Source organism: Peromyscus leucopus, chromosome 4, assembly GCF_004664715.2.
Source record: "Peromyscus leucopus breed LL Stock chromosome 4, UCI_PerLeu_2.1, whole genome shotgun sequence".
Classification (NCBI taxonomy): domain Eukaryota; kingdom Metazoa; phylum Chordata; class Mammalia; order Rodentia; family Cricetidae; genus Peromyscus; species Peromyscus leucopus.
Genome location: NC_051066.1, coordinates 77,422,968 through 77,441,962, shown reverse-complemented (window position 1 = coordinate 77,441,962; position 18,995 = coordinate 77,422,968). Strand labels below are relative to the sequence as shown.

Sequence of the window (18,995 nt, the reverse complement as noted above, 5' to 3'; positions counted from 1 at the left end):
AAATCTTACTGAAGCTCAGAACCTGTGGCTTACTGAGCATCTAAGGGGCTTTTTTTTCCCCTGCAAAGGCCAATGGAAAACATTAGTGTATGTGTTAGCCCTCATTCCTAAATCCATATATGCTTATGTAGAACTCTATCCCTGGGCTCAGTTCAGTGAAATAGTAGTGAGGGCCCTGGAGAGACAGACACACAGGACTTCCAATTTACCAGATCAAGGCTATGTAAAGGAGAATACACAATGACTACAGCCTGAAGCATAATGTAGGTAGTTTACGGTGGACAAAAGAAGTGCTACAGGTTAGTTAACAAGAGGGCAAAGTCAGAACTCAATGGAGAAAGAGAAAGGTAGCAGAGAAGAGAGAATGTGGGAAAGGCCTGCAGAACAGATTTCAAAGTACAAGTTTGGGCCGAGTGACCTTAGCCAGAGGGAATAAGTCAAAGGTGAGCCGACAGCTGGGAGTGTTTGAGGGACAGACGAGAGGTGGTGCCGCCTGCTGTCACCAGCCCTCCTCAGAGGGGGAAGATGCTTCTCTAGTCACAGGGCCGCAAGCTAACGACCTGCCACTGTCCACCCTGGCTACCTTGCCAGCCAGCTCCGGCTGCATGTTCCAAACATCCACCGATGCTTCTCACTGCATCTCCTCAGTCTACTCTGTAGGGTGCCGTTGTGGAATGAGGAGCTAGCCACAGACTGACCACACTCCACTCCAGCAACACTACATCTTTCCCTGTACAGCACCGTAGGACCCAGCATGAGAAGGAACCAGACCCTCGGACAATAAAGAACAACTACAGAGAGCTGCTGTGAGTACCATCTTCAAGGAGGGGAAGACTCGGAGGTCAGGATGCTGGTCTTGAACAAAGGGTGTGGCTGAAGAAGCCTGATTCTGGGGCCTCTCATTTCTTCCTTCCCTGAGACTCTCACCTTAGCCCTTCCTCCCACAGCCTTCTGATAACCAGGTCGCCACTGCAGGCTTGTTCTTTCTTCATTACTCTCACACAATGGCTTTAAATTTTGACCTTAGAGCAGAAGCTTGTTGTGTAAAACATGAGAAATCCAGACTCGCAATAAAGAGAGCTGAAGTGACTCCTTAGAATTCAGGGTTCTGTCCAGATGGTCAAGCCTACCTCCAGATAAGACCAGATAGGGCAGGACTGAAGTTGACCTTGGAGTAATCAAGTAAATGGCATTTAAGTTTAAGACTTTAAAAAATATATTTCTGGGCCTGGAGAGATGACTTGGAGGATAAGAGCATTGGCTGCTCTTCTAGAGGACCCAGGTTCAAGTTCCAGACCCCACATGACAGTTCACAACTGTCTGTAACTCCACTCCCAGATGATCTGATGGCCTCGGTGGGCACCAAGCATGCACACCGTACACAGACTTACGTGCAGACTGAACACACATACACATAAAATAAATATTTTTAATTCTAACTTTTGGACAATTCCACACATGGATACTGTGCATTTTGATCACTTTTACATCTGCTCTCAGCCTTTCACGCCCCTTCCTGCTCCTGCTAACCCCCTTCCTGCTTTCCTGTCTTTCTTGGTTTTGTTTGTTTATTTTTGTGACCCACTGAGTTTAACTGGGGTCACTTGCCTGAACACAGTGGGAGTTATTAGTGGAGCATGGGCTCGGGCTTCCGACCTGCAATGCCTATGGCTGAGGCGGTCGTGAGTGCTTAGACTATGGAAGCTTCTTCTTCCAGAGTGTCTTTAAGGATCAACCCATCTTTTCTTCCTTTTATTATTTCTTAGAAAATTGAGGCCCAGAAAGGCAGAAGAATTTCCCCAAAGTCACATAACTTGGTCACAAAGCCAGCACTCATAAAGCCAGCACTCTTAACCATGAGTGGCCTCTTCACATGATTGCTAGAGTCAAAAGCTTTAATACAAACCCTAGGCTCCACCCTCATACCTGTGTGACCCTCAATATACAACGCAGCCCATGTGGGATCCAGCCACCTCCTCTGGATAAGGAAGGCATAATTCCTTGTTCCAGTTTTGGGTGAGCTTTGCTGAGGGGAGAGAAGGAAAGTTCTCATCTTTCCGCTTATTTTTTCCCTCTTTACGTAGGCTGCTTCTGAGATCTGGGCATCCTATTGTTGAATAAAGATGAACAAGGAGACCTAGAAAGGTGCTTTTACGGAGCAAGTCCTCCGCTGCAACATTCGTCCCTGTGCTTTTTACCTGTGATCTCCTCAAAGACAGCATGGAATCCATCGAAGTTCTTGGAGCCATCGGAGCGGAAAAGGACATGGAGGGAAGAACCGGTGCTCCTGATGGGAGCTGGCCGCTCGTTGCCACAGAAACGCTTGATGATGGGGCTGTCACTGTTATCCCCATCGCGAACCTCAACGTAGTCATACTGGCACATGTAGTCAAACTCCAGGCTCAGCATGCCAAACCTGTGTGGGGGAAGAGTGGCAGAAGGAGCAGGTGGGCCCAGGGTCTGTCCTGAGACCCTGCGGGTGAACTCAAGATCAGATGACTTCATGGAGATAAACTAATATAGAAAACAGATAATAAAGAATGGGACTCGGGACAGGTGCAGAATAAGCCATATAAGAGTAGCGGGGAAAGATGGAGGAAAAAAGACTGCTGTCAATATTACTGAGACATCTCCAAAAGCCTGACATCTGAGCCAAGATTTAAGTAATGCAATGGAGTCAGATTTGGGAAGGTCATGGGTAAGAGTGGTCTAGGGAGAAGAATGTATAAGTGCAGAAATCCTAGTGACTATAATGAGTGTGGCATGTATGAGGACCTGAAAGAAAGTCACGGTTACTGCAAGGCCGTGAATAAAGGGAGGGTCAGTGAGAGCTAGGCTGTGAGGGAGGGTGGTCAGTGAGAGCTAGGCCGTGAGGGAGGGAGGACATGAGAGAGCTAAGGCCAACAAGGAGAGCCAGAGTTTCACCCTGCATTCTGGGGAGTTCAGATTTCATTTTAAGTCCAGTGGGCAGCCATTGGCAGGCTTCAACAATGGGCTGATGGTTGAATTTCCACTGCACAAAGATCAGTCTAAAGGGAGGAAATGGTAGCATCGGTCACAGTGGAAGCAGAGAGATGCGGCCAGATCCAGGACCTCTCTCGGGGAGGATGGGGGATCCTTGCACTAACATTGTGACAGTGGGTAAAAAGGGAGGATGTGGACGACTTTGAGATTATTTTACAGGCAGGAAGACAGATTTGCATGACAGCATGGATGTGGTTAGTGCTGCAAAGGAGCACTGGGGATGACCATCGAGCTTTGGGCAAAGCATTCTACATGCGCCTCCAAACGTTCCCACCATTTTAGCTGTCCCTGGCCAGGAAGCCCGTGTTTCAATAAGTGCAATGAAATCCCGTGTCTCTGTGCTTCTCTGGGACTCTTGAATAGCTGACGTGCTTCTTCCATTTTATTTTAGGAGAGATTTATTTTTGTGCCCTGCGTCTTGGAGACACTCTCAGAGGCTCTGAAATACCCATTTGTCTTGGTCCCTGAACTGCTGAAATATTAACTTGCAATATTTAACACCACAGACCCAGCCCAGAGTCTATTAAGCAGGAAGACGATGGCCCTTCACTGGCTCCCTGGATCAGAAAAGCCAACCATTGAGTCTTGTTCCCAAGCCCAGGTCCTTGGGTTGTGGGGGCACCAGAAATCAAGTCTGGTTTGGCACAGGAGGATTTAGGAAGGGGTCTAGTTTGCTTTTCGCTGTCAGTTTTGGTGACATGTTACCCCTTTTGAAGGGCAGGAAGCCATTTAAGGAGCCAGATAGCACATGGCAACATTGGCATGAACTGGTTCACTCAGAAAATACTTACTGAAAACTTGTAACCCAAAGAACCAGGGGTTTTAATCACCTCCCCCTCACCACTAGTTAGAGAAGAACAATAGTCCCGGAAATCCTGTAAGTGATGGAATCATTCCATCCTGCTGGAAAGGAAGAGGAGCCATGCTTCAGGAGGTGAGACTATTCTGGAGGGAAGAACGGTGTCAATGTTTCATCCCTGGTCACCCAGACACAGGACCCTCCATCCCATCACAGTTTCCTTATAGGTTCTTACTCCTACCTCAGCTGGATGATAAACCCAGGTCTGGCGTGAATGGTCCACTCACAGTGCGCATTTAAGGGGTAGCTCTCCAGCAGAATCTGACCCTTTGAGGCTCGAAGAACCTGGCCACACCCTGAGAAGAGAAGAAAAGATGGAGACACAGACAACAGGGTCAAGAGAAGAGATACGGGAGAAATTCCACAGGGCCTTTTGCTTCAGTCACATCCCCAAGAACCAAATAAAGCGGAAAAGGAAGAAGTGTGTAAATAATTCTCAATCTAGGGAATTTGCATAACTTAGTTCCTTTATTCTGCCCAGTCATGTGGGACAGAGTGGGACCATCTCAGTTTTCCAGTCTTGTTCCCGAGAGACTAGTGCCTGATGTAAAGTCCACAGCATCCGTCATCTGCCTCTCTGTGACCTCATTTCCTCTCCTGCTACTTCCTGCAGAAGGCTGGGCCTCTCCAGCATCACTTCTTCTCCCTCCTTCCCACCCGCTTAGACAACGGATGTGTTCATCTGTTCTGTGACCAGTTGTGAGATTTGTTCTGTGACCAACTGATAAATGCTTCCTTAACCCACAACGATGCTAGAAAAGACAAATGATCACCATGAGGTGAGCTAGATTAATGGTTATCGCTTTTCCTCTTACCCCCGTGTCTTCCTGTTCAAGCTTTCATTAGGTCTGTCCACTAAAAACGCAAACCGTGGATAAAGGACAAGTTCCTGGCTGAAGAGCCAGAAGCATTCCAGCCCCTGCTTCGCTGGTCCCATAAACTGTTTCCAAAGACAACTCTGAGACTTGGAAGTCCCTAACAGAGACGTTCTTTGAATTGTACGTTTATCCATGGCAATGTACACCCTATTTTTGTAAAAGGGTTTCTAGTAAACATTTTCAGGTGATTTATTTGAAAAAAAAAATTCACTTGAGTAATATAAATAAATGGTTTTCTTTACCTGACCTTGGCAAATTGTGACCCAAAGAGCCAAACGGAATCTATTCTCTGTTGCTGTAAATGAAGTTTCACTGGGCTGAGTGTGACGATGCACTTATAATCCCAATACCCAAGGAGGCTGAGGCCGGAAGATTGTAAGTTTAAGGATAGCCCAGGTTACAGAGCAAGACATTATTAAACAACAATAACAAGCAAGTTTTCTTGTTCACAGCAGAGCCCATCCACTGGGATACTGACTTTGGCTCTTCAGCCCAATAGTAGCAGAGCTGAGAAGTCACAGAGAGACAGTTGGATCTCAGCAAATGAAAACATTGACCATCTAGACCATCATGAGGGAAACTGATCTACTCTGGTTCTATGCAGAAATTGAGGTATCATAAACTCTAGATATACAGTAGTCCCATTCCAGAGCCAGCCCTCAGAAAAGCTAATCTCAAAGCTAATAAGAAAAATAGTATCAGTGGGTGTTCGTCCATGGCAAAATGACAGTAGAAGCGTGGATATGGTCTTAGGGAAAGAGGGTGAGACCCAAGGCTGTTGTGACTGCCTAAGATGTCTAGTCCGTCTCTTCCCTGAGATGTGTGGTTGCTGCCCTGCTCCACCATGAGAATGTCATCTGCTGCTGTCCACTGTGGACCCCTGCGATAGTCCAGCCTCCTCCAAGCTGTCCTGCATATGTCCTTAACACCCAGCATTCTATTCTCCACAGGGACCCCAGGCCTGTCCTTATTATCTCAAATGAATAAATAAATCAGATAGTATCACTCTCTATTTAAGCTCGCCGAAGTTCACCCCATGGGAGCACCTTCCCATGTGTTGTGTAGTTATTTCCTCTGCATTGAAACATTTCTTCCAGAAAGAAGGGGAGGCTGGTAAGACTAATGAAGTCAAGGAAGCTTGTAAGATGCAAGAAGTTAATGAAACCTACAAGGCTAAGGATGCTCCAGAAACTTACAAGGTTCACAAGGCCCCTCCCCAATGATTTAAAAGTAGTAACAATTGCTGGGGAGAGGAGACTCTGGTAGGCTAAGCAGTCTGTCACGTGTGCAGTGCATGGTTGCCTAAAGGAAATTTATTTGTCTGTTTGTTTGTTTATTGTGAGGTAGCTGTCTTTGAGAGATCCATGCTCTTATCAGTAGCTCTACACATGAACTCCTCCTGTAAATAACCCAGGTAAACTCAGTGATTCACCAAGCTAGACATCAGTGTCCTATCTAGAGTGGACAGACATTCCTTCACATCTCCCCAGGGAAAGTCACACAACACAGTGACATTCACAGCATTGCCTTGTTGGCCATGTGACAGCACCTCTTAATCCCCTTCTGCCTGCCCACTCTGCTCCAGCAACAGCAGCCTTCCTAACACTAAGCCTTCAACTGGCTCCTCCTTCAACCTAGGAAGTTCATCCTCTTCCTGTCTCAGATAACTAACCTCAGGGGCCACTTATTCAAAGACCCTTCCTCAAGCATCCGTGGAAATGTCTGCCCCCACTCTACAGTCTAACTTTATCATGTTTTGTCTTCTTTATAACACACACACACACACACACACACAAGTTGAAATCATTTGACTTTACTTCCTTACCTACTTTGGTAGAGTTGGGACCTTAGCTAGCTTGTACAGTTAGAATAGTACCTGGAATGTATGTCAAATGAAGGAAGGAGGGAAAGAAGGATAACCCTCATCTTAAATCTGGGGGAAAGAACATTCATCTTCCCATTGCCTGGATGCTGAACACTGAGAATAAGAACGTGATGCTCCCAGGCTCAGATGGCCAACAGAAGACCCTGCAAGTCTCTGAGCGTCATTACGTTAGGACAGAAATTTCAAAGTCTAACTGTCCTCTGAGGCTCAGCTTCAAGCTCACTAGCTGTGCAGCCTTAAGCAAGTTACTTCACCTCTCCAAACCTCAGTCAACCTCGGTCAGATGTGAGTAAAGCAGCACTTAGGTCTTATGGTTTGTGAGGCTTCAGACAGATTGTGTGTGGAGGTGGTAACACAAAAATCAGTGAAAATCAGCTGTTGCTACTGGGCGGGGGGGGGGGGGGAGCAGGGATTTGAATGTGTGGATCTGCCGAATTCAGGTAGTGGGTCTTGGATGATACATCGTACTGCCTTAGCGACGTTCTGATCTAACCCTCTCTCTCTCTGCATTAGGAAGCAGCAAGAACTTGCCTCCTCTTTCAGCACGCAGCCCTTAGTGAAGTGCCCCCCACCGGAAGCACACAATCTTTCTTCCCGCACACCTCACTCTTTTTCTCACCCACATCTGCCCATCTGCTGCAAGGCTGAGGAAGTGCTCCGTGCTACACTGGGTGTGAGAGACAGAAAAAGAAGCCTTCCCGCACAGCCTCAGCCCTCCAGAGCCTGGCAGCTTCCCAGCCTGCAAGGTGTTAAATCCCAGCTCCCCCTACAAATCTCCTGCTGGGAGCCCCAAGTTAGAAGCAGCGTGAAGGCTGCCAGCCTACTTCCGGTTTCTTCCTCCTGGTGGAAGCTGAAATCAGACAGCCTGTCTGTGGGCCCCTCCTCATTCCGGTCTCTTTTGGTGAAGCTAGGACAGCTCCAGGGTTTCATGCAGCCTCTGGAGGGCTTGGCGCCCCCAGCCCCACCCAGGGAAGGCTGGTCCCTTTATGCCTGCCTGCCTTAGAGCTGTCCTCCAGAGGTAGCCAGAACTGCAAAGCATATGCAGGGCCTGAGCTCTTCCTGGTGTGGTTCCCTCTCACTCTGAAGGGGAGGGAATCTTTGGCTCCAAGAGGAGGAACAACTTCCAGCCAACCAAAGACAAAGAGGCCGCTTTCTGGAAATGTGCTTGGAGAGGGGGCACTGAGCAGAAAGGAAGAGAAGGGACCCCACTCCCTCCCACATTCGGGGCACCCTCAGCTCCCTTCCCTCTTCTGATCTGGGTGCAGAGACAAACTAACACACCTCTCTGTCCAGGACAGAACAGTGAATCCAGCCAGAGTTCCTGCCAAGGAAGTGCCACAGGCCAACCAGGCAGGTGGTCCTCAGTTAGAAGGCCAGAACAGGCTCAGGGCCCCGGAGACATGAGTGGGTTCCCTAATGATGTCTTACTGCACACAAGTGTGTGTGTGTGTGTGTGTGTGTGTGTGTGTGTGTGTGTGTGTGTGTGTGTGTATCCAGATCATCCCAAGGCTTCCAAACGCTGGATTCACCCCTCTTCTTGCCCACAGTTACAGCTCAACATGGATGGGATAGGTGGACAGATCTGCTTCTGTTTTACAGAATCGAAAAGATGTCTTCCTTAATTTCCAAACTAGTAAGAGAACAGGAAGGTTCCCCACAGAAAGGAACACCTCCAACATTCACCAAAGTCTCATCATCTCCAGCACTAGGTGTGGGGAGTGAGGGGCGAGAGAGACACAGCACACCTCTGAGAAGCAGCTTTTTGTTGTTGTTTTCCTTTACTCTTCCCTCATAGGGACTTGGAGAAAAGGTCCAGACAGTGAGATATTGGTGCTGTCTCTTCTCTTTCAAAGATAAGGCAAGAGGTGAGACTCAGTCCATGAAAACAGCTTGGGTTTGAACCCTAGAAGAGTTCCCTGTTGTCTGAGCCAGTGCTTCTCATTTGGAGGTGAGAATGATAATAGTACCGCCATTGTAGCTTTTCTTATTTCCGTGTTTGATTAAATGTGATTTTTTTTTTTTTTTTTTTTTTTTGGAGACAGGGTCTCACATCATCCATGCTAGTGTTGAATTTGTTAGCTGAGGTTGAGGATGACCTTGAACTTTTGATCCTTCTCTTTCCACCTGCCAAGTGAGAGCGTTCCACAGGTACATCTCAATGCCTATTTTATGTGTTGCTGGGGATCAAAACTAGGTCCACTTGTACTGGGCTGGTACTCTACCAGCTGAGCTCTAACTGTAGCCCTGGTTTTCAACACAGTGATTCCTAAAAACACTCTGTAAATGTCTTTATTCTTTCTATTAAGTCCTGTCTGGATCAGAGACACTATCTTAGCATAAGATTTCCAGAGAGAACTCAGGTTCCGCTTTGTACTCTAGATCTCATGAGAGTCACATGGTGATCATGGTTAATACCCAGCAGACACACAGCTGGCAGAGCTGAGGCCCTCATGGTGACATGTTAGCCTGCCAGTGCACTAGGCCAGGGTCAGAAAGGAAGCCTTGTGTGTGACTCCAGTCATCTTACCATCACCATTCAGGTCCTCAGACAGACCCCCAGAACCCCGACCTCTGCTGCCCCAGTCCTCTGGGGTGGTTCAGTGGAGAAGATGGGGCCCAGGTGCTCACAGCTATGTGACAGCACCCCCTCTCCTCCATCCCTTCCCTGACCTGGGTGCATTAGTGTCTTTCTCCATCAAACAGCTCTGATGAGGCCACAGGAAAGGCCAAATGAGGCTGTGCATGAAGGTATTAGAACAATGCCCAGTTAGCAGTAAGTGCCAAGCAAAGGCTTTGCTTTGATAGGTACTCTTGTCCTCATCAGGAACTCTAGGGGTCCTGGAGTGACTTTTCAAGCTGTGATTTGGCCTAAAACTCCACTCAGCCTGGCCCTTTATGAAAACTGCTGATTGAATTTTCTTTTGTACTTAATAGTACAGTTGTGCGAGAGCTGGGACATTGTCTTGTTCACAATGTCATTTGTAAGTATCAAGCTGGTGCCCAGTGAACTGTTAATCAAATGGGTGACCATACCCAATAGTTCAACAGCTCCCTGCCCAATCAAAGCATTTCAAAGCCCCTTCTCCATAGACTGCATGTGTTATGCCTTCCATTAAAATGACTGTTCAGCATCAAAAATATGTAGCATTATGAGGCAGGAGATATTTTCTCCCCACACTGCCTGGATCTTTTCACACAAAAAATGCACATTAAGTCAACTTGCCAATCCGGCCGGAAAGATAGGACCTGGAGGAAGGTGGAAAAGGAAAATGCATTGATTGTTTTCAGTCCCCATATCTCTCCTTTGCTCCACCCAGCCCCTCCCCCAATCCATTTCTTACATGTGTAAAAATATCACAATACAAACCAGTGTTTTATACAATTAAAATACACTAATAAAAAGATGACATTGGGGACTTGGTGTGTCTTGTCTCCGGGTGTCGTTGGTCTGACTTTTGTTGGCCTACCTCTAATTCTCTGCTTCTTCCTCCTCCTTGGTTCCCTTCAACTGGTGCTTTTGTTGTTCTTTATTTCAACTACTGTATTGATAATTCTTGGATGCTCACTTTGTTCTTGTGTTTTTCTAAATTTCACCTGACATTTCTCATATGTTAGTCCATAAGAGACATATTTTCCTATAAATCCTTTAATATAATTATTTTAAAGTTATTCAAAGCTCTAGTCTGAAAGTTCCACTATTTGATCATCTAAAAACTTACTTTGCTAATTGCTCTCTTTACTGCAGTTCTTTCTTTCTGTCTTTCTTTCTTTCACAGCACGTCACTTCTTTGATGAGGAATGCACTCTCCTCCAGCAGGCACATGGGATAAGCTTGGTCAGTTTGAGTCAGTCAGATCAGGAGTTAGTAACTGGGACATGCTAACTGGAACTGAGACATTCTACAGCAGAGCCCCACCAGAAGCGGGGTGGCTTTGAAACCCAAGCACCAGGAGCCCCATACACTCTTCTGTTCTTCCAGTCCTTCTCCTTCCCACTTCCACCGCTTTCCAGACAGCACGACGAAGACCCTGGGGGATTCTGAGGCTATGAGGCCCTGAGACTGGGTTTATGATCCTGTAATGACACCCCCTGTAGAGATCTGCTGTCCAGCCTTACCCAGGTCAATTCACAAAACTTCCTTTCAGAAAATACTAGGAGGAGATTGTCTTCTATTTCAGCTTCTGCTCCAACAGGCTGGCTCATAGGATCACCAAGGCCCGGCTTCTGTTCTTCCTCGGACAGGCACAGTCTGGACAAGTCTGAACCTTGTCTTCCGCCTGCTTCAGCAACCAACTCTAGGGACACAGCATCCTAGGTCCTTGTCCATCTGGGAAAGAAACCCTACCTCTGGAGAGCCAAGTCTTTCAGGTTCTATAGTCACAGATAACTGCCGCAATCCTGACTGCATTCTTGCTAACCTAGTTATTTTTTACTGTTTGAGAAGAAGGGGTCTTCGAGCATTCTCCTCCTCCCCAGACACTGAGTTCCAGCTGGTGAGGCATCGACAGCTGTCTGTAGCAGTCCAAATGTTAACGACCTGGTGTCAAGAAACTTATCAGACAGGAAACATGAAGTTCTATTTACCAAGGAACACTTATGCTGGCATGACTACTTCCTCTTTTTTTTTTTTTCCCTCTCAGGATTTTTCTTTTGCAATGTACCTCTTTTATATTAATTTCTGCCCATGTCAAACACACATATGTACACACAGACACACGTGTGTGCTCACAAACAAATAAGCAATAAATAAATAAATCTAAGTTCATTGCTCTGGGTTAGTAATAAGAATAGCATTGTTCTGATTTTATTTCTATTACTATGTCAAAAAGCAACTTAAGGGAGAATGGTTTATTTGGCTTACAGTCCCAGGTTACAGTCCGTCATATCAGGAAAGTCACAGTGGTGGGAGCTAGGAACAGCTATTCACGTCCACAGACAAAAGCAGAGAAAAGTGGTGCATGCATACACGCTTGCTTGCTTGCTTGCTAGCTTCCTCCTTTGTATACTGTTCAGGACCCACTGCCTGGGGAATGGTGCACCCACGGTGGGCTGGGTTTTCCTACACAACTTCACAGTTCCCTGCAGATGTACCTATCAGCCAAACTAGATAATTTCTTGTTAAGACTTTGCTCCTGGGTGATTCTAGGTTGTGTCCAGTTGACAGTAGAAACTAACCAGCACACACATTAACTGTTTATTGAGTAGTTATTATTTCTCAGACTAAGGAACTTATAGGCAGCACTTGATTTAACTCTTACAAGAATAAATAAATAAACATATTCTCTAGGGACCAAGGGCCACTGTTGTCTCTACTCATAAAAAAGAACCTGTGATTTGCAAATTTGTCAGCTCCAGTTTCTGGCTACTAACCACTACATGATACCCTCCTCACCGTAGACCTAACCGTGAATTGTTCTTTCCCTAGAAAAGTCAGGACTCGCCAGGCAGTGGTGGCGCACACCTTTAATCCCAGCACTCAGGAAACAGAGGCAGGTGGATCTCTGTGAGTTCTAGGCCAGCCTGGGCTACAGAGTGAGTTCCAGTACAGGACAGGCTCCAAAGCTATACAGAGAAACCCCATCTAAAAAAAAAAAAAAAATGAAAGGAAGGAAGAAAAAAAAGTCAGGACCCAGAAAGCTGTGGCAAGATGATCCAGTTTCAATGAGTGATCTCTGCTCCTCATCTCTGTCCCCAATCCCTAACCCACCCTTCCTTCTTCCTCTAATCTTTCCCCTCTCAAATTTTCTTTTAATCACTTCTGGATATATCCTTCACAAATCATCTCATATTTCCTAGCCCTCAAACATTTGGGGGGCATGGCTCACAGCCAGTACCTCTTCTCCTCTGTCTCTGCCCAAAACATAAGTAAGAAGATAAACGTATTAGGGGGCCATAATCTCTCCCCATAAATCCTCTCATCTGGGTTGCTTTCCTAACCTTCTTAGATCCCCAATATCCTTCAGTGGTTGCATTGTTGGGATCACTGTGACATTAGCCACCAGGGTAACATCCACAAGGCCCGAGGTCCTCTTGCTGCTCAGATGTGTGGGTGAGCAAGGACCATCCTGAGGGTCAAGCTAAATAAATACTGTTCTAAGATGAACCTGGATACCCAGCTTTCATCCTGTATAAAAGCAACTCCAAATGGATCTAAGGTCTTAATATAAGACCTGAAACTCGGGATCTGTTAAGGGAAGTAAGGAAATGATTCAAGATAAGGAATAAGCAAAAGACTTTCTGAATAAAGCTAAGTCACTCCGGAAATAATGACAGCAATTGACCAACAGGACCTTGTGAAATTAAAGTTTCTGCACAGCAAAGAAAATAGTTAATCAAGTGAGGGGAAAGTCTACAAAAATGGTAGAAAAATCTTCACCAGCTATATGTCTGAGATAGGATTAATATCTAGAACATGCAAAGAACTCAAAAACTAAACAGTAAGAAATCAAACCACCCAATAAATAAATGGGGTAATGGACAGACAGTTTGGAGAAGATAAATCACAAATAGCCAATAGACACATGAAAAAGATGTTCAAGCTTAATGGCCATCAGAGAAATAAAAATTAAAACTACATTAGTATTCCATCACACCCCAGTTAGAAAGGCAGTCACTAAGAAATGAATCACAACAAATATTGGCAAGGATGTGGACAAAAGGGAACCCTTATAGATTGCTAGAACAGAAATAAGTCCAGTTACTATCAGATTTTCTCAAAAAAACTAAAGCTAGAAAGGCATGACTCTGCTCTATCACTCCTGGGTACTCACCTGAAGGACTCCAAGCCAACACAGCATAACAGAGACACATGTACATTGATATTTATTGCAGCATCATTCACAGTATCTAAATTATGGAACCAACATAAGTGTTCAACAATGTGGCAATGGATAAAGAAACATGTCCTATGTACACATGGAATTTCTCAGCCGTAAAGAAGAACAAAGTTGTCATTTGTAAGAAAATGGATACAACTGGAGATGATCATATTAAGCAAATTAAGCCAGCCTTGGAAAGACAAATATCATATGCTTTCTCTAAAATGGTGTCCCTACATTTTATATAAATATGTAAAAATTATGTGTGTGTACATGACATGGAAGTAGAAGCGAAAGGGGACTAACAGGAGGTGGGGGCTAAGAATGAGGGGTGGGAAGGCGGGCAGTGGTGGCGCACACCTTTAATCTCAGCACTCGGAAGGCAGAGGCAGGAGGATCGTGAGTTCGAGGCTAACCTGGGCTACAGAGTGAGTTCCAGGAAAGGCGCAAAGCTGCATAGAGAAACCCTGTCTCGGAAAAAAAAAAAAAAAAAAAAAAAGAATGAGGGGTAAGATGGAGAGAATATGTTCAATGTCCAATACATATTGTGTAAAATTGTCCTTAGGCAACATAGTACCATGTATAATGAATATATGCAATGAAAATTAAATTTTTAAAACAGGAACTATGGTGATATTGTGTTCCCCAAAATATTGTGCACCCAAATAAATTTATCTGGGGTCAGAGAACAGACCAGCCACTAGACAGACATAGAAGCCAGAAAATGGTGGCACTCACACCTTTAATCCTAGCATTCCAGGAGCAGAAATCCACCTGGATCTCTGTGAGTTAAAGGCCACACTGGAAATAGCCAGGCATGGTGACTCCTGCCTTTAATCCCAGGATTTAATGGCAGAAAGCAGAAAGGTATATAAGGCGTGAAAAACAGGAACTAGGTTGGCTAAGCTTTCAGGCTTTCAAGAAGCAGTTCAGCTGAGACCCATTTGAATGAGAACTCAGAGGCTTCCAGTCTGAGGAAACAGGATCAGCTAAGGAATTGGTGAGGTGAGGTAGCTGTGGCTTGTTCTGCTTCTCTGATCTTCCAGCATTCTCCCCAATACCTGGCTTCAGGTTTGTTTTTATTAATAAGACTTTTTAAGATTAGTGCTACAAAGAACAAAACATCCATTTACACACACACACACACACACACACACACACACACACACACAAATCCTATTCCAGAAGCCATCCCTGGAGGGCAGCAGGTGGTTCCACGTGAGAAGCCAACTTTCCCGTCTAAGGAGCTCTGAAGACAGCCTTGGGCTTAACTTCAGATCCTGGCGCCTCAACTGGCAGCACTTGGTGACAACCCTGAGTACCACTCCCCACTGAAAGGAATCCAGAGTCACAGACAATGACCAGTTTCAGGCCCCGGGGAAGAGAAATACACATGAACTTAAAATACTTATGAGGACTGAAAAGAGGAAAGGTTGCTCAAAAACCAACATGTGGAGACTGTTTAAAGGCTCTTCCCTGGGCCAATTTGAGGCTCAGAAAGGAGAATTAGTTAGACATCATGAAATACGGCTGTCACTCCAGCGCATGGAAGGATGCAGCGGGAGAACAGAGGCTTCCAGGCCATCCTGTGCTACATCCTGAGACCCTGTCTCAGAAGAAAACAGCAAGGAAAGATTATGCTAATATTATAAGACACAAAATGTTGAAGATTATAGAACAGAAAAAGAGAAATAATGTCACATATTGGAAAACTATAATTGGTGAGTCCAGACAGACAACATGGATGCAAAGAGTTCTTTCAACTCTGTAGACTTGAAATTATTCTAATTTAAAAGTTGAGAGAAAGAACAAAGAAACAGATCTTTCCTTTAGTAATAAAGCCCCCTGGCTCTTAGCATGGATAGTTTGAGACCACCAAACTGTCTTTCTTGCATAGGAAGGTGAAAATGAGTAAGCTCTCTAGGCCCTGGACTCAAGCATTCTCCTGGACCATAGCAATGGATGAAACAATCACATACTAAGTTTTAAGACTGTTAGGAGGTGGGCTAATATTATCATCAATATGGACAGTTAACAAATTAAGGTGCTATTCCGTCTCTCCAGTGCTGAATGTTCTAATGCTTTAATATCACCTAATGTCTTTCAATGTTGACTGGCCTTTCCTCTTTCCTGCTAAGGCTGTACGTGGTACTCAGGGAGGGAAACTGCAGGAGCCCTCCAAGAGGTGCCCTACAGGAAAAAAAAACCCTCCTTCAAGATAAAGACAGATAGAAAGGATTGTTTGGGCGCCATCTACTGGGGAAATTCTGGTACTGCCTTGTAGCTCCTGCATTGTGCCCCGGCCAAGGACAGGGCCACCCAACTACCCAGTCCCCTCATCACAGAAGGCAGCTTAATGCCCAGCTCCAGATAGGCATTCAGCAGACAGAAACATGAATCACTTGGAATTTATGTAGTGACAGAATGAAGTGTAGGTGGTAAGAATCTAATAGCATAAAATTGGTATCTTCTTGAGGTTGACCTTTTTCCACAGATGGAATTTACCCTCCTGAGGACTCACTGTATTCTGTGATGACCAGCCCATAATAAATGCTCCACTTGTGCTGGCAGCTGTGATGACATACAGTTTGTGCAGAAAGAGACTTTCAAAACAGGCAGAATGCAATCACACCACCCCATGTGTCTAAGACAGAATCAGAGGCAGAGAGGAATCTGGCCCTTATTCTGTGTGTTTACTTCACAGAATTAACTGCTTTCTGTGTTTGTTTTCACTCTTTGTTGTTGTTTTTGCCTTCCTTTGCTGATTCGCGGCTCTACAACAGCAGAAACCATGTCTGTTTGCTTGTCGTCCTGTGTCCGGCACCCCGGATGCATTCTTTTGAATGAATCTGCAAGCTGATGGATAACATCACAGGCATCTCCTTGACCTATCTAGTGAGATCACTGTCAGCTCCGAGCCAGCTGCTGTCCTTCAGAGAGCCTGGCTCTTAGAGTGTTACCATTAGACTTTGCAGCCAGCTCTCATACTGTGGCTCAACCCAAGACCCAACCAATAGAGTCTTTAGGAAAGGCTATCTATGGGATATCTCCGGGTACCTACTGTTCTGTAACTATGCCTTATTGATCTCCTGGATGCAAATATTCTTTCCCTCCCCTCGACCCCAAACACACTCACATGAGGTAAGTGGAGTGCATTTCCCCTTGGCATAAAGTACATGTACCTACTGGCTGATTTGTAACTTAGTGACTTATTTTTGGCTGGTGAGATGTTAGTGAACTGATGTGAGCAGAAACCTTAAATGTGTCTCTGTGCCTGAATGGAGTTCTGAATGGCTTCTGCCTACTGCCTGAGGCTGCAGCCCAGAGCTCTACCCAGGACAGCACTGAACACTCCATTACCACAACCTTGGGAATGTCAGCTTAGAAATCCCGTTCTTTGACTATAACACCTCTGCTGTCTATGAGGCACCACTGCTTGACTGTCGTCAGATCAGATTGTTTAGCCCAGCAGTTCTCAACCTGTGGGGTGCAACCCCTTTGGGAGTCTAACGACTTTCACAGAGGTCACCATCAGGAAGCACTGATATTTACATTAGGATTCATAAAAGTAGCAAGATTACAGTTATGAAGTAGCAACAAAAATAATTTTCTGTTTGGGGGTCACTACAACAGGAGGAACTGTATTAAATGGCCACAACATTAGGAAGGCTGAGAACCACTGTTCTAGCTCATGACTGTCCCCAGTCCCCATTCTGCCTCCACTAGGCTCTTTCTACTTTCATGCCCTTTCCAACTTGAGGCCATAGTCATGTCTTAGCCAGCTCTGGGTCAGCCAAACAGCAGACATCATTTCTGCTCCCGTGCAGCTGGATAGGAGCTCTCAACTACCCTAACTGACCACGTCACCTTCATAGCAGCTCATAGCAGCTCCATCTGCTGCTTCATCTCTGGATATTTGTGCATGCCTTACCACACTTGTGGTCCCTTTCCCGCTTCCTACAAGACAATGTTAAACCTTTGGGACTCTTGAGGGTCCCAGCCTGACTCCACTCTAATCTCAGCAGAGTGCTCAGTCCCTACTTTTCCTGAAACAACAGACCTATTAGACAGGAATTCTCTGGTAGAAGGTAAGATAATAGTGTGATGAGAGAGACGGGGGATGAAGCAAAAGAACCAGCAGTTAGAGCCCAGCTTGGGCAATATAACATAGTGGGTCCCTATTGAATGGCAGAGATGAACTGTAGACCTCGGTTTCTCAGAGCCAGCAGTTAGAGCCCAGCTTGGGCAATATAACATAGTGGGTCCCTGTTGAACGGCAGAGACGAACTGTAGACCTTGGTTTCTCAGGGCCTTACTCTTCAGTGCATGACCTCGGGTAAACACTCATACCTGTATGGAATGGCTTCCGTATCTGGAGTTCTTTGAGTTCCAGGAACCTATTAGGTATACAGTCTCTTACTGATGCACGGATGTCCACTGATCTCAAGTGGAGCACCATCTCACTTACCAACACCCACTTGGGCAGCTGCTCAGAGTGGGAATCAGACAAACTCGAGGTCCCTCACTAACATGGCTGCACAAGCATGAACTAAATAAGGATGACACACATGAACACACCAAACGATAGAGAAAAACCCATGAAGCCTCAACCCTACATAAAGAACTACAGACAACTGAGTGTCTAATGCCAAATGGTCAGCCCTGGAAACATATATACAAGTAACATTATACAGACTGAACAGGAAGAGTGTGTGTGTGTGTGTGTGTGTGTGTGTGTGTGTGTGTGTGTGTGAGCGCGCGATAATAATTAGTTGTGGTTTTTTTTTTTTTTTTTTTTTTTTTTTTTTTGGTTTTTCGAGACAGGGAAATAATTAGTTTTTTTAAAGGGGGCCACGATTTGAAGAAGAGCATGGAGGGGTATATGAGAGGGTTTGGAGGGAACAAAAGGAAGGAAGAAATTGCAATTCAGTGATAATTTCAGAAGAGACCCCTATATGCCTCTCTCTGTCTGTAATAATTGTTCACTTAATGGTGTTCTCAGAGCACTTAGTCCAGCTCAAGTTCAAATCTCATCCTTGGTTTCCCACTGCACCTGAATACCATCTAAACTCTTTACCTATCTTATCAGCAGGACCACATGTGATTGAATCTTGATTTGGCATTTCACACACACACACACACACACAGTCCCAATATAACCTAAAGCTAGTGAAAACCCTAAAGTTATCTTATTTACAAAAAATTCCAACAAGAAATCTAAAGCCATGCATTATAATGATGTTATTTTCTTTTTGTGGGTGTCCATGTGGAGTGTGTGTGTGAGTGTGTGTGTGTGAGTATGTGTGTGTATATGTGTGTATGTGTGTGTGTGTGTGTGCTCGTGTATTTGCACATGTGGGAATCAGGGGATCTTCGGAGTCATTTCGCAGATACTCTCCATCTCTTTTATCTCTGGCTGGCCTGACACTCACCAAGTAGATTAAGCTTGGTGGTCTGCAATCTCCAGTGATCCACCTGTCTCCATCTCCCCTATACCACCATGCCCAGCATTTTATATAGGTGCTAGAGAT

General features: G+C 45.4%; 1 protein-coding gene across 1 annotated transcript in view; it reads right to left on the bottom strand.

Moving 5' to 3' along the window:
* The window catches only part of Pamr1 (peptidase domain containing associated with muscle regeneration 1), an 89,664-nt gene that overhangs the window by 31,038 nt on the left and 39,631 nt on the right, over nt 1–18,995 (bottom strand). Inside the window, exons 4-5 of the mRNA XM_028877926.2 lie at nt 4,065–4,179; nt 2,199–2,416 (exon numbers count right to left, since the gene is read on the bottom strand). Of these exons, the coding sequence (XP_028733759.1) occupies nt 2,199–2,416; nt 4,065–4,179 (333 nt within the window). The remainder of the gene's footprint in view (nt 1–2,198; nt 2,417–4,064; nt 4,180–18,995) is intronic.